Below are 15,605 nucleotides of genomic sequence, written 5' to 3' on the forward strand. Positions count from 1 at the left end.
TCAACGCTGATATTCGGGAAAACTTTACATTAGAAGTCAATCTTGAAAAACAAAAATAAGCAAAAGAAACTTTCACCAAAGAATTAAAAACATGAAACAAAGGTTTACGCAAATCCTGGATTAAGTTAATCGGCTTTCGAACAACCGGGCCCTGGCAATTAAGGGTGCGTTAGATTGACCATATTCCGGAATAGGAATACATGGAATATAAGTTAGAAATCCTTCGTTTTTACGGAGATTCACATTAAAATTGTCAAACATCTGCTAAAATGCTATTTTAAACATATTTTTATTATCCTTGCTGCTTTGAAACGCGCCAAACATACCGTTTTAATCATCACTCCACGTATTCTTATTCCTGAATAGGGTCAATCGAACGCGCCCTAAGTCTACTTACGAGCCAAGTGGCCCATTAGGCCGGAACTTATCCCGGTATCTGTAGCATGAAGGGACGGGGAGTATTTCTACGACCCCCTGAATGGGCTCCTAGTCCAAAGCAGGGCTACCCCCAGCATTAAATTCGCCGGTACCCATTTATACATCTGGGTGGAGAGAGGCACCATGAGAGTATAAAGTGTCTTGCCCAAGAACACTGTCCCCGGCCAGGGGCCCGTTTCTCGAAAACTTTTCGGGCCCGAAAAGCCATCTGTGAAATTGCCAACCGCTTGTTTTGGAAAGCCGATCTTTTAACATGTTTTCAAGGTAACAAAAAGAAAAATAACTATGTAATTTGACGAATTAAATACTCTGTGTTCTTGAGTTACAAAGGGAATTGTGACGCCCGAAAATGGCCCGTAAAGTTTCGGAGTTTTTTGAGAAACGGCCCCCAGGCGCCGAACCCGGACCACTCGATCCGGAGTCGAGCGCACTAACCATGAGGCCACCGCACCTCCCAATTCGGTTCTAAATAGGAAAGAAAGAAGAAAGAGTCGACAGTTGTCAACAAGTAACGGTTATTTGCCTGTTATACTCTTTCGACAAATTGAACTGTCCCCTGTTTTTCGGATAACTCCTTGCACTCATTTCTTTTGTTACCGCGTTCTAACCTCCTACTTAATGTTGTTTTGCTTTAGATGAATACAGAATCCCTAAGAAGTACATAAATGGACTTGAACTCAAAGATAAAAAGAAGAAAAAATAATTCACTTAGAGAATAAAGCGGTATAATTACTTTTTATACGCACTGCTCTGATAATGTTGTTCTTTATGGCATTGTTCGGTTCTTCGGTTACTCCATTACTTTTCACCACAGTACAAGTACATGTAGTCAACCCTTTCTTTCTATTCATTGACAACTAAGATGGCAGAATGGCGCGCTTTTGCCAACTTTAACGAAAGTTCTTCTGGTGAAGATGACATACAAACAGCTCAAGTCTTCTTTCAGGACTGCACGGGTAGGTCTTTGTATAGATGGGAGTGCCCTTTCGGAAGAAGTCCATTTTTTTAACAGAATGCGGCAGCATACGAGACGAGGCACCTCTCTAAAAAGGATTATAGGCTCTGGACAGTGACGCCATCAGGGACTCCAAAGAAAATCTTCACTGCCTCAACTTCAGTCAAGGGTTTCATCTAAAGTTCGAGCGAGATCGGGACATCTTGGTGAAAGCGAGAGTGTCGGAACCACTTGCTTTATAATTGCACCACCATGGAAGAAAAACGAGATCGTCTTAAAAAGAAACTCTTTTCGAGTAGGTGTTTTTGCACGACCTACGGAAAGAGTCATCTCTGGATCTGGTAATTAGTAGGATTTTTTCGAGGCGAAAAATTCTTTTAGGACGTTTTCAACTGGGCTTGATATCGTTTTAAACCAGCGACACAATTGTTTCAATTCATTACATATACATTCTACCACTCTACAACAACATTTTCGTCCAAATGAATTACGTTATTTTGTTTCCTCTTGACAAATTTTTAGTGCAAGTACATCGCCGTTTTCTCTTCTTGTTCCCTTGAGTTTACTCCCTTCCTTCAGATAGTCTTGAGGACTAAACTGCACATCGAAGAATGGGGAAAATAACCACTGGGGAACCCAGAGGAAAAATTAGCGAACTGCGTTCGTTCACCGATTTTTACCCCTTTATTTTCTAGTTTTTTCCTCGTTTTTCCCACAAAGGAGCCTTTTCCGAGGCTATCCGTGAAAAAAATTGAGTAAATGATGATACAGAACTTGTCATCCTCTCAACTTTTGTATCTTGTTCATGGTTAAGTCAGCCACATAGCACATGCTAAAATGGTATCATGATGCTAAATTGAGAATTGAAAACAATAAATTCTAATCAAAATCTTCATAAGAAAATAGTGCAAACTAAAGTAGGCTAACATTCAACATACTTTGCGGGAACTGAAATTTAAAAAGACCTCCCATCTTCTTTGAAAGACTCCAGTGTGTTTGCATTCTAAAACGTTATCCTTTGTCCATATAAGAAGTAAATTTTCTTTTGTTTGTTTTGCCTTAGATATTATTATCTGATTTTCACCTATTTCCTATTTTAAGACTAAATTGTGTGGGGAGCAAACAAGAAAACCAACCTTTCCTTTCCACACTTTATCGCAACGAAACCTAAACCTAACCCAAACAAATCTTTTTCTAGCACTAACTGAAGATATGAATAAAATGTGTGCATCAAATAACATACTGACCCATAAGCTTTAACAGTTTTTATTGCATTTAAATGAAAAAAAAATCCCAGAAATAGAAAATAGAAGAAAATCCCAAATATACATGTATTGACCAAATGCAGAAATGGCCGCCAACAAATTTTTCTTTTGTCTTTGAGCCTAACTAGCCTCATTTTACAGCCCAAATTCTTTCAATTTTATGTGTGTGAATGAGGCTACATGTAGTTAGGCTAATTAACACAAAGACAAAAGAATAATTTGTTGGTGGACATTTTTGCATTCAGTCAATAGACTAATGAAAACCCTAAACTTTAAATATTTTAACCTGACATTTGAAAATAAAATATTGCAACCTGCGACATGTAAATCAGAATACCGGTAGGTCTCATGACTTCCTGAACCATATTCTTATTATACTAAATTATACATGCAAGGTTTTAAAAGCAATTTGTATTTACTGAACATTGTGATATCTTAATAATTAGTTTTGTTCACTTTTTCTCATATACCTGTTAGATAGGTCTACGTAAACTTGTTGATTGGGTAGAATAGTAATTACCTGAATGAACTGAGGAAGCTATGCACATTGTTCAACAGCAATTCTTATTATGAAAATCCCCAATATATAGACTAATGGAAACCCTAAACTTTAAATATTTTAACCTGACATTTGAAAATAAAATTTTGCAACCTGCGACATGTAAATCAGAATACCGGTAGGTCTCATGACTTCCTGAACCATATTCTTATTATACTAAATTATAAATGTAAGGTTTTAAAAGCAATTTGTTTCTACTGAACATTGTGACATCTTAATAATCAATATTGTTCACTTTTTTTCATATACCTGTTAGATAGGTCTATGTAAACTTGTTGATTTGGTAGAATAGTAATTACCTGAATGAACTGAGGAAGCTATGCACACTGTTCAATGGCAATTCTTATTATGATAATGAACTTCTTTTCATTGACAGAAGACACTAGTTAATGTTTAGTGGGACCCCTCCTCCGAAAACCAATATTACATGTAGTATTTCCCAAAAGGGGGAGAAGCCACATGGAAGCTAGTATAGCTTATACGCAGGCGCTGCAGAGTACGTTTGAAAGTGGGAGGAGTAGGTTTTGGTATGGATCACGGAAGTGTGAGGGGAGGGGGGAGTAAACAACATGATAAGAAAAAACGGCCAACCCCAGCTCTTCCCTCTCTAGGGCCCCTGTGTATTTTAGCTGCTTATAGGCCTCACAGGATTGGTTGGAAAGATACACTCTAAACGAAATAGTGGAAATACTGTAAACCCCAAAACAGTACAGGTGCCACATATGAAGAGCCAAAGAAAGTGGAGGGTTTAACAACACCTAGGTCCACTCAAAAACTACAGTATGTCTTCTTTAAAGAGATTTCTTTCAAGAGAGGTTTAGGTGAGTAAGACTCCAGTCTCCTGTTCCCAGATTTTACTACGGTTGTTCAAACGATGGATAACTAGCGCTAACCAGTGGATAAGTCACAGTGAAACCAGTGCTGTTCAGTGGTTTGCGTTATCCACCTTTTGAACAACTAAGGCCTGGTGTCAACAAGTACCGGTATATATGTATAAACAACCAATACACACAGTATTCTGTTTTAACTAATAATGTTATTATCTTGAGAACACAATAATGCATCAAAGTTCATCTCCAATTCGTTTGCCATCAACCATCAACTCAAGGGCTTCCTTCATGCTTGATACAACTGATGGAAAGAAAACAAAGTGTCACACAAAATATGCAATACAAAATTGCAAGGTTTCCAATCAGAGTATGAAATAGTCTCCTTCGCAGCCATTATTGGGGCGTGGCATCACGCGACTCTCCGTTCTTTGGGGGGAGTGTTGCGTGACATCCAAAAAACAGCTGCGAAGGATACTAAGTATCAAAGGGTTGGTTTCTAAAAACATGAATATTTTTATCAAAATTAATGAGCTGGTAATGGTAAATTAATCACCAAAACAAAGATTTGTGAGGCTCAACTGTTAGCCCTTTGCTTTTCCAATCAAAGTACAAAGTGAACTTTGCCTAGAGACTCTTATAAAACTCATTAATAATTCATGATGAGAAAACAAAAGAAATGTTTTATTAATCAATCCATGTAAATCTGATACAGATTTCTCTTAATTATTAAACGTTTCTTTCGATTTTCCCTGTTAAAATGTCTTGATCACCAAGAACACTTAATGTACATTAACACAATAAATTCTGACGTTTAATGATGTATCATATATGTATCACATTTACAAACTACCGCTAATATTGTGCATATTACTTAGAGCTCAACAGAACAAATGAATTTCTTTTACAACTAGGACCTCAACAAAGGCAAACACAGAACATTGCCAATCCTAATAACAGGATTAACTTGGGTAAATACATTGTAGTGATTGCGCCAGGTACTGCCCTCATGTTAGTCTAAGTGCTCTCCATCAGTGAAAACTGGTCAAGGTTTATAATGATAAACGTTATTTTAATTCCTTTTGCATAGATTACTCTTGACCTGAGAGAAATGCCTCTTAAAAAATAGCCCAGGAAATCTGGAAATTGAGTAGCATTGAGACAAAACTCATAGTCAAAAAGAAACCACTTACTTCCACCTGTATTCCCGTAGTAGTATTTATATGATGGATTTCCATTTTTGTTGTAAATGTCTTTTTGCACAATACCTGCAGAATCTAAAAATATGTGAAGTGGTTGTTACACCAACAATCTGTCAGATACAACCTGCCTTAATTGTCAAAAACTTCTTTACCCAATTTATTTTACATGGCGATTACAGAATTCAAGACTCAGACTTGGCTTGGGCATCTCAGTATTTGACATATCTCAACATGTTATGATTTATTTGGTCAGGTATTTCACTCTCAATAATTATTATTGCCTTTCTCAAAATAATCCAGAGCATAAAAATAATACTATTATAAAAACTCTGATCCTTTTTTTGATGATCTTGATAATCTGAAAATACCAGTATTGCCAGAAACCCATAAGGGTTGAAACGTGTAACGGCCCCTTGTGTGCTGGGAAACAAGCTTCTGAATATTCAATTTCCTAAGTACCATATTTGGAACAACAAGAGCGAGGAGTTTCCAAATATGGTACTTAGCACTGAAACAATCAACCAATCAGTTCGCACTGAATATTCGGAAGCTGTGAACGCGCGTTACACGTTTCAACCCTTATGGGTTTCTGGTATTGCCTAATTACAAAATACAGCCTTACCTAAAATAAATATTCTCGGAATGTATGAACCATCTATATGGAACTTGGGGTCCTGTGGTTCTTCCTCGTCCTATACAATAACAATAATTATTATTATTATTTGTGATGACCAAAATGAAGTATGTTCATGTCATATATCTTGTTCTAAAATCGCTACCACATAAAGATAACATCCCTTTGTTCTCACTCCCTCCTTTCAAAATTCAAAAGAACATTTTAACATGAAGATGGCTGTAAAGAACTTAATAGAAAGTAATATGGAGACCATGGAGTAAGGAGTTCCTAGGTTTCCTCTGGTATGATGGTCCATTGGGAATTGGGGAGACTTTCTAGGGGTGCAATGCAAGATCTTAAAGTACTGGGGAGGGATAGGCCTTATCACAGTTTTCGACGCCATCTTGATGGGTAGGCAAAGCGGTCAGAAATTACAGTGTTTGTATGGGAATCCGATAGCAAATAACTTCTTCCAAAATTGAATTTTACACAATTTGTGAATCAAAACGTTAAAATACTAGGTAGAAGATTGTATTCACCAAGTTTGAAGGATGTATCTTTCCTATAAGTCGCGGAGCTCATTTTTTTAAATTTTCCATACATTTGTCTTTAACTTTTTTTCCTGCGAACCGCGTCTAGACATTTGTCTACGAAGCCAAATTTACAGACAAATGTGTGGAAAATTCAAAAAATTAACTGAGCGTCTTCTAGCCAAGCTACATCCTTCAAACTTGGTGAATACAATCTTCTACCTAGTATTTTAACGTTGCGATTCAGAAATTGTGAAAAATTCAATTTTGGAAGAAGTTATTTGTTATCGGATTCCCATACAAACACTGTAATTTCTGACCGCTTTGCCTACCCGTCAAGATGGCGTCGAAAACCGTGATAAAGCCTATTCAGGTGACCTCAGCCTTGTCCCAGTCATTGCTCATTTTTCTTGCACTCACTTATTCCAGCTAACCCAAATCCTGGAACTGGTGGAAAGTTCGTTTTTTTAAAAAAGAACCAAAATCATTTTTATTTGTGAGAAGGTTGTGGAACCAGTATGCTCTTGATCACCATAATGTGGAACAAAAGTGTCCGTAAAGAAATCCAATTTATTATTTTAAAAGATGCATCATTTTATGTGTTTGGAGGTTTCGTTGGTCATGAAATAAGACAGGAAATAAGACTGAGGTTTATTTTTTGATAAAGATTTTTACAACCAATATTTTCACTGTACCTCAACATTGATCATCACAAAACTCTTGCTCAATTCATCTATTCCTTTTGATTCAGCAAATTTCGGTTTCAATGCTGTTAATCACAATAAGTATGTACTATGTATTTATTTATGTATTCACTTGTTTATTTCTTTACTCTGTTAAAACTGAATAAGAAAAGCCTATTATAAACAATAGAACCATACTGTTAAAATGCTGTGACCATTTGCACTTCACACAATAAAAAGATGAAACAAAATGGTGTACTTATTAGCACACTCAGGACATTTCAAAAGTCTATAAACAATTTAGTCAAATTATTTTCCACATAAAAAGTTAATCGAAAGCACAGGTTTCTTTGTGACACCTGTCACACATAATGTTTATTTTCAGGAGTACTAATTTCAAACTCATGCTCCCTGAAAAAGGGCCTTGCTTTATAAGGTAATAAAACACATACATGTAGGAATCAAAGGAACTCTGAATTACTACCTTTACAGGCTCCACACCAGGACTTGTGAATCAACAACATTACTGGCTTCTGACTGAAAGTCAAAGAATGACTTTAAGTTAACTTTTAATATCAATAACAGGCACTGCTCAACACAAACAAATAGCAGTTTAATAGCTAATCCAATATAACCGGAAAGTTTCAAGGGACTAGGCCACAAACCTTAAAGCACACTACCAAAATTGCAAATACAAAATATCTTGCTGTTATTCATAGATGAATGTACCATTCATTAGAGATACTTGTTCATGTAGTATTTACCTGGCTTGTGCCTCTTTCAGTCCTTCAGGGTATGTTTTCCAATCTATATGCTCTCCAAACCCTTTTAAAAATGACACAGCACTCAGTTGAGTTATGAATGGTTTGGTTAGCATGGTGGGGAGCCCTGAGGTAAATGCACAGTGTTGTAGGGGGAGGGGTAGTGTCAACTAACAAAAGGATGGTCGAGAGGTGAATATTCCTGTTGCTACTTGACTGCTTGCTCAAGAACCAATAAAAAATAATAACAGCACGATTCACTACTTTATCCAGGTTGTGAAAATTACAAGAAAACAGTTAAAATTCTAATGTTCTGCCATCAGCATAAAGCAAGCTCTATGTTGGGAGAAACCTTTCCCAACCCCCTCCCCCACGTTAATGCTGACTCGGAAAAAGACTAGGAATAATCACTGTTGTACAAACCCTTTTATAAATCTAGCTTTTGCAAAATGGTTTTACTATAACTTTAAAATCAGCTCCATGCAGTGTTACTGGCCTGCGAGTTCTATTAAACCTTAAATAAGAGTTAAAATTAAAACGCTGTACGGATCCGGAACATCATTAATAGTTAACTAAAACTGTGAAAGGCACAGAAAACAGTGTTTTGAATACCCTGACAACAAAAATGATTAAAATTTAAAGCTAGGTAATCAGCTGGTGTACTTGGCGTTTTCATAAATTCTGATGTTGACTTATTTATAAGCTTCTGGCTTTATCTATCGCTAAATACAACTTCTATATTTTGGGTTCTTGCAGGTCAAAACTTTCTTTTATGTCTCAAAAAAAGCTCACATCATTCTGCACAGTGAAACGGTATTCTCAAGTATAAATACAGAACGAGGAATTTTTTGATGACTGTTCACGATTCGACCTTGCATGAATGCTTGCCAAAAATGCCGAAACTGTATAGGAAACTAAGCTTATATTCTCAAAACCTAAAATCTTAGGGACATCATTTTTTTACAACACTCGACGTACCTCTCCCAAGCAATCCACTGGCAGCACTACAAAGGAAAGCAAAAACCACCAGTAAAAACAGAAAAATTATGAACGAAGAACATGAATCCGCCATACTGAACACATATCCTCAAGCATAGAACCGGTTGCCTGGGAACTAATATCCATTTATTCCGGAAGTTGCATGGTGTTTCACGGCAGGGTAGCTTCCGGGCCCAGTTGTTAAGGTGGGTACAATTAACAACCAAACCGTTGCTATGGACCCCTTCAAATAGTCATTCTTGAATTCCGTTAACTCTACTGTAATCCTTTTTTTGCCTTGTGTGTTCTATTTAACATTCCTTTGTAAGGTTCAACCCACAACCATACAGTAAACACCCGCATATAAGAACGCTTTTTTCAGGTTTAAGGCTGATCGTGTTCTTATTTGAGGGGTCCTTGGTGAGAAATCAGGCTGAAAGTGTTCTTAAAATGTTCTTAAAATTGGCTTCAGAGATACTTCAAATTATACATTTCTAGAGGTTTAATTAACATACAATGCTGTTTTGTAATAGATTTTATAGTTTGTAATGGTCCTGAACACCATAGTACTTTGATATAAGTTACTGTATTGTCTTGTTTCCTCACCCTAATACTACTCCAGACTGTTACACAGGTAACCCACAGGACAATCACTATATCTAAGGACCCTACTTCTTTCACACATCGTCTTATGCACCCGTATGCATCTACATTCATAACTTGCAAGATCATCCTGAATGAGGACATTTTCGCTTGAGAACAGGAAAATTCACTTGAGAACATTACATGGTCTGAAATGGGAAATCAAAACATAAAAGCTAAAAAGGTCTTATATTGGTTATTGATGAAAGTTTATAACATTCCTCTCTTCATGGATCACTAGGGGGCAAAAGCAATATTTTTTTTCCCTTAGTGATGGAACAAATAGATCTTGAAACTTGGCACTTCCGTCGTCTCCCCACCAAATTCAGGCGAAAGTCAAATTCCTTTCTTCTCAGAGATCAGTATTTACATTTGGCTACCTTAAGTAAACCAAGGGGTAGGGGGATGAGTATGTGTTGCAAACAGTCCACAAACCACACTGTTGTTGATGAGTATGTGTTGCAAACAGTCCACAAACCACACTGTTGATGCAATGAAATATACTCAAAATGTTTTACAACTATTTATTCAAACTTTTAAACTGATTTTCTTAAGATGTAAGATAGAGCTTATGAGATTCAAAATAAGTAAATAAATACAGACTATAAGAAATCCTTGTCTCGTGGAGCAATGTACAGTCTGTATGGAAAAGTTTACAACTCCTGTCAATAAATTTGCCAATAAAAAGTAAAAAAGCTGATTGCAGTTAATAGCTGCTATCAAGCATGTACAAGGCATAATGTCTTCAGTGTGTGAAGGTGTCTTCCTTGGTTCATCCTGGATCTTTTCTGGGAAACAAACTTGACATCCTCCAAGGACTGCACCCTTGAGCAGGAATGTGTTCTTTGCAACAGACATTACAATATCTCCAAGTAAGAAACTTGACAGAATCTGGATATTATATGCAACCTGTGAAGGAAAAACAACATTAATTAAACATCACATAGTAAAAAACATTTTAGCCAACTAGATTGATATTTGTAGGGCACTGTGATCACACCACATGGGGTTGTGAAATGTGTGCCATCAATGGTAAAAGTTAAGAATCTGATCCCACCAACGCGTCGGCCAACGCGTCGGTCGATACACCACCGACACACGACCGACACGTCGGCCAACACACTACCGACACAGCCGACACGTCGGCCGACACGCGTTGGTGGGATCGGATTCTTAACTTTTACCCCATCAATAGTAAAATGATACCCTGAAGGAATCTAATGTCCACTAAAAACAATAATATTATTGCAGCTGCTTCATAAGTGGGAAGGCATTAAAAAATCTGTGAACCATTCCAAAGCACACAGCTGACAATATTTTAGCAAGCTTCTGGAGCTGACTAACTTATTAAAGGGGAAACCAAAAGATTTTTCTTTCACTTTAAGTCTCATTTATATGTCCTGCTTTGGAAAAGGTCCTGTTTCAGTTTTATATTACCGGTATGTCAAATACATCTCCATAAGGGGAACACATTTCTTAACCCATTGACTGCCAGGAGAGAGACTTGATAGATTTTACTCTGTCTATAAATGCCAAACAACTTTACTCATCAATGAGAGGAAGTTCAGAAGTCAATGGGTTAACAACCTCTACATCTTCTCAAAAATTATGTCTCCTTTAATCCATTGACTACTAGGAGTGAAACTTGATAGATTTTACTCTGTCTAATGCCAAACAACTTTACTTGTAAATGGGGGCAGTCCAGGGCCATTCAGGTGTCAATGGTCAAAGACACAATGGGACCTACAACAGACATTGGGAGTTGACTTCAAAGGGTATGTGCCTAGTTATAGGAAGTTCAAAGTGCAGTATAAGATACCACAATTACATCAACTTATTACCCTTTTATCAAAATGTCAGGTGCTGGTACAGAGTCAAATGAGTCTTTACCTGCCACAAGACATATGATAAATTTGCCATTCGTCTAGATATAGGGCTAACCAACAGCTGAGATACTTGGACAAAGAAGTAAAAGACAACGTCTATTGTGATAAGGACAAGAAGCACTTTCACCCACTGTCCAACAGTGTTCCTGTGTGTACATGACAAAACATCATATTACAAAATGTATACTGAAGTGATCCTTACACTTAATAAATTGAACAATTTAAGAAATATTTTCTCTTATTGACACCTGAAAAATTCTCATGCATTTATGTGGTTTCTTTAACTTCCAGTTGTGAGAGACCTTTATAGTGGCCTAACAACAACCATCTTAAGATGAAAATAATATCACAGAGAGAGAGAGTCTTCCTGTTCAGAATTACATCTATTAGACCTTAGTACAACTATTTAAATGAACACAATTCCCAGCATTAAGGTCTTAAAACAAGAAAGCTTTCCTATTACTGAAAAGGGACCTAACAAATAACACCATGTGTCTCCCAAAACCCAAGGGTAACTAAAATTAAAAAAGAAAGATTGATTAATGTTTGCAGGAGAACATTGCCCTTATATAGATGCAACATAGGTGGCATTGTTCTTCTCCTCAACTACTTTTTCATGACTGGCAGGCATTCAAAAAAAAAAAAGAAATTTGTCTGAAATTGAGGCCCCAAAAACGTGAAAGGTGAACCCTGCAGGTTCTTCCACACCCAAATTGAATTGCACAATACCTGCATTTCCCTGGCTGAGGGTATTGCAGACAAGTGATGTACTACAGTGAGGAAAATCACTGGTTGTTTGTTTACAATGATCATCTCAATGAAAATAGCAATATTCTGTTCTAGGGTTTGCACCTATTTAACATTAGCTTTTACCATTAATTTCCTTAATTATTGTTGTGAGTAGTAATTTTAGTTTTTTTTTAAAAATTGATCTTTAAACCAAAACGCACCTTTTTTGAAAGAGAAACTTTCCTAACTGAACACCAATGAGGTACAATGCCAAAAAACCAGCACAAGAACAGAGCCCTTCACGGTTTGCATCCAGAAATCCTTCTCGTGAATTGTTTCCAAGTCTTCCATGCAATACAAAAGATTTTAAATCATAACAGCTGAGAATGTACTGATAAAGTGAAGCTAGTAGCAGTCCTGAAATACCATACCATTTGTCACCAGGAATAACTCTAATAATTACTGCAGATAACACCTACAATGAATACAAGAAAGACATTGATCATATTTAGTGGGGGCAGAATCAAGGATTTCTAAACAGTCCACAGAACAAGATTCAGGACAAAGTTATGAGCTTTGTTGGTGTTTAAAGATGTGTAACGACCTTTCAAAAGAAAGATGTTCACAGGTGCACATTAAAAAATGATGACAATTTTTGCAGACATAAAAGGAGTCAAACACTACTAACTTCAGCCTCTTTTTTTTTTTTTGAAAGAGAGTTAAATTGCCATTTCTTGTATAGTAATACTAGTTTTTTAATAAATATGGCAATGCTCTCAGTGGCTATCAGGCCTTAAATCACTAAATGCATGATGGATGAGACAGTATCTGCCAAGCTTTGTTACCAATTTGTGCCACAACAGACAAAGAGCAAGGATGATGATACCTTTCCTATAGTGTCACAAGCACAGCTTGAATAGCTGGCAGTTGCGGCAATGATGAGCGGCGAAGCCATGCATAGAACAGGGAGGAGCACTGTAAACTATTTCAAAGCGTCCCTCCCAATTCTCTGTGCGGCTTTGCTGCTCATTGTTTGTCTCCTACCCTCTACGCAGGCTATCACTAATAATGCAACACAGTTTTTTTTTCAATTTCCAGAACGACATTACTTTTGCAAAGAAACTTTCCTTACCTTCAAAGCAAATAATGTGAAGAAAAAATTCCAGTGAATACCATATTCACTGACATGTTCTTGATAACCTGTGCCTTTAACAGAAATAAATCTTGCAATACCAAGTACAAGTAAAGGGAAGGAAGACTTGAGACTCTTGAAAAGTTCTGAAATAAGAGCAATATCACTTGGCAAGACACCTCTTGCTTCCTTTGAGACAATGGCATGTGATATAACAAATGCTCCAACACCAACATCCATAATTCCACTTCCGTAGGTTTCTGTTTTTGCAAATCGCCGTGGAAAGATGACAAAATCTACAGCAAGTATAAATATAGATGTGGCTATTAACACATATGCTCTGAAAGCTCCAATGAAAGGTCTTTTCCCAGACATGTCAGAGGAAAGGATACTTTGAAAAAGTTGTTTTCCCTGCTTTTTGTTCTTGTTTAGAGAACAGAAATGTAACACACCAAAAGAGATAAATAAACAAGTTGTAATCAATGTTTTCACATGATCAGAAAGTAATGTGCTTCCCAGAAGAACAGGAACTATCAAGGTGAGGTAATCCACTGCAAAACCCATGCTGCAATATAAAAAACACAAACATTTAATGGGTTACTGTTACCATTAGAGTGGTTTTCAATTGAGCGTTAAAAGTAATTAGCAAATTGCTTTGGTTTTGCATTACTTCACTCATTAATTGGTTCAAAGTTCTCGCATCACTTTCAGCACAGCAATCAGAAGTGAAACCAAAACCAATCGTGGCTCGCGCATACACATTTTCCTGCGCTTTGTGTCAGCTATGTGTAATTACTTCGAGTTTTGATTAGTTCACCGGATTGTCTCCGTCCTTTTTGATTGGCCAAAGTACTTACTTACTTTGGTTTTGGTTTTACGACACTCGATTGAAACTTGCTCTATTATCCCTTCTTATAAATCATTAGAATATAAAAATAATAACCAAGATAAAATTCCATTCTACTTTCTGTTATCATCACAATATGATGTTTGAGTAATGCACCTGTCAAGGTCACTCTTTGACATGCCTACTGATTACAATGAATTGAAATGTCCCCTCTGCATCATTGCAGAGGATCTAATGTGAGGTGCCTCATGTAAGTAGGGTATCCTACAACATGAAAATAACGCTTATTGTACTTTAGCCCCCTCACCCCCTTCCCCCAACTGACAGCTGCATAAATCAAAATCTCTATCTACATCGAGACTATCTAAAAATCAAAATAACCATATTCATATATATTTATATGTGCAAATATATATACAAAGAATATAACTTTCATAATTATACACTTTTCTTCTATTGCTAAATGATTACACATCTCATCACTTACTCACCACAAAAACACCCATTTCGAGAGGTGCCCTTTTCTGTTAAAAAACAACGCACTGAATATAAAAGACCTAAACACAGCAACTACTGGAGCAGTACTAGCGACTACTCCAACTTCGAGAATAGTTGTTCCATTTAGATTGCTTACAAATCGTTCTTGAATCTCTTTATATGTTTCAGCAGAGTTAGGGCCGTCCGCCATGTTTAGCACGACATGTCGATCCAGTCTTTCTCGAGCAGCTATTTTGGGGTAAGAGCCTGTCATGCTAAACCCACCTTCGCAAATACGTTCTACATATGTTTATATATATTGACCAACATTTCCTTACAACAAATGGAAATTCCTGCATTTGACACTTGATTCAATCCCATGCATGTGTATCAAAATAATGTGACAATACCCTGATCACCATTACATGGTGACATGAGTCTCCACCTCTTTTCACGTGACGGCCCGCACAAATTTAAAATTCAGTAAGGAATTCGCGAATCCTGAATAAAAAATCGATTCAATAGTGAACGCAATTAAAACATGTTGTTGTCGAGTATTCGTGGCAGTTCCAGAAAAAGGAAAGATAAGAGAGATACAACTTTTTTATAATGGGTGCCAGATGCGGTGGGAAAGGCGCGTGAGATTAATCGCGAGGGACAATCTGGCCGTGACGTAAAGCTTGGTTGACGCATTGTTTAATAAATACTATGCCAACCTCAATATTAGGACACTACCTAACAATGCGCAAACCATGTACCAGGATGGTAACAGCTTGATGATTGAATTATAAAGCGATTTTTTTTTATTTGGTGACCGCGAAACCTCCTGAACTTGGGTTGGGGTTGCGTTGGTTTTGATCGATTCCTCGCCAGCAGTCACAAGCTGATAAATTGCCCACGGAAACGGTAAACTTTTACCAGTAGTTTCTTGTGTTTATCAGGAGCCCATTATGGGCTCCTGGTTTCATAGATTTCCGGGGGGAGATTCCGGTTGGCAACGGGTGGGGATGATCGTCGTATCTTTTAGGGGTCAAAATCAGGGATCTGGTATCTTTTAGGGTGTCTAAAAGGTTTTTGG

At 37.1% G+C, this 15,605-nt stretch overlaps 3 protein-coding genes across 4 annotated transcripts in view; 1 reads left to right on the forward strand and 2 right to left on the reverse strand.

Annotated features, from left to right (window-relative positions):
• The window catches only part of LOC138022873 (eukaryotic translation initiation factor 2D-like), a 17,212-nt gene extending 16,034 nt beyond the window's left edge, over nucleotides 1–1,178 (forward strand). Inside the window, exon 19 of the mRNA XM_068869859.1 lies at nucleotides 1,074–1,178. Coding sequence (XP_068725960.1) covers nucleotides 1,074–1,141 — 68 coding nt within the window. The 3' untranslated portion in view covers nucleotides 1,142–1,178. The remainder of the gene's footprint in view (nucleotides 1–1,073) is intronic.
• A 1,465-nt stretch (nucleotides 1,179–2,643) lies between these two features.
• On the reverse strand, nucleotides 2,644–8,956 carry LOC138022875 (thioredoxin domain-containing protein 12-like). Its single transcript, XM_068869863.1, has 7 exons — nucleotides 8,815–8,956; nucleotides 7,840–7,900; nucleotides 7,560–7,612; nucleotides 7,088–7,161; nucleotides 5,869–5,938; nucleotides 5,238–5,321; nucleotides 2,644–4,348 (listed from the first exon to the last, which is right to left on the reverse strand). The coding sequence occupies exons 1-7, from the start codon at nucleotides 8,906–8,908 to the stop codon at nucleotides 4,281–4,283; spliced, it is 504 nt and encodes a 167-aa protein (XP_068725964.1). The 5' UTR covers nucleotides 8,909–8,956; the 3' UTR covers nucleotides 2,644–4,280.
• Nucleotides 8,957–9,966: 1,010 nt separating this feature from the next.
• On the reverse strand, nucleotides 9,967–14,768 carry LOC138022874 (phosphatidylinositol-glycan biosynthesis class W protein-like). Of its 2 annotated transcripts, XM_068869862.1 has the most exons (6): nucleotides 14,685–14,733; nucleotides 14,542–14,574; nucleotides 13,204–13,768; nucleotides 12,293–12,546; nucleotides 11,347–11,488; nucleotides 9,967–10,365 (listed from the first exon to the last, which is right to left on the reverse strand). In XM_068869862.1, the coding sequence occupies exons 3-6, from the start codon at nucleotides 13,765–13,767 to the stop codon at nucleotides 9,985–9,987; spliced, it is 1,341 nt and encodes a 446-aa protein (XP_068725963.1). In that variant the 5' UTR covers nucleotide 13,768; nucleotides 14,542–14,574; nucleotides 14,685–14,733; the 3' UTR covers nucleotides 9,967–9,984. The 2 variants fall into 2 exon arrangements, with proteins under 2 accessions (XP_068725963.1, XP_068725962.1); XM_068869861.1 differs by having other exon boundaries at nucleotides 14,542–14,768.
• Between the last annotated feature and the right edge of the window lie 837 nt (nucleotides 14,769–15,605).

This window comes from Montipora capricornis, chromosome 11, assembly GCF_036669925.1.
Source record: "Montipora capricornis isolate CH-2021 chromosome 11, ASM3666992v2, whole genome shotgun sequence".
Lineage (NCBI taxonomy): Eukaryota > Metazoa > Cnidaria > Anthozoa > Scleractinia > Acroporidae > Montipora > Montipora capricornis.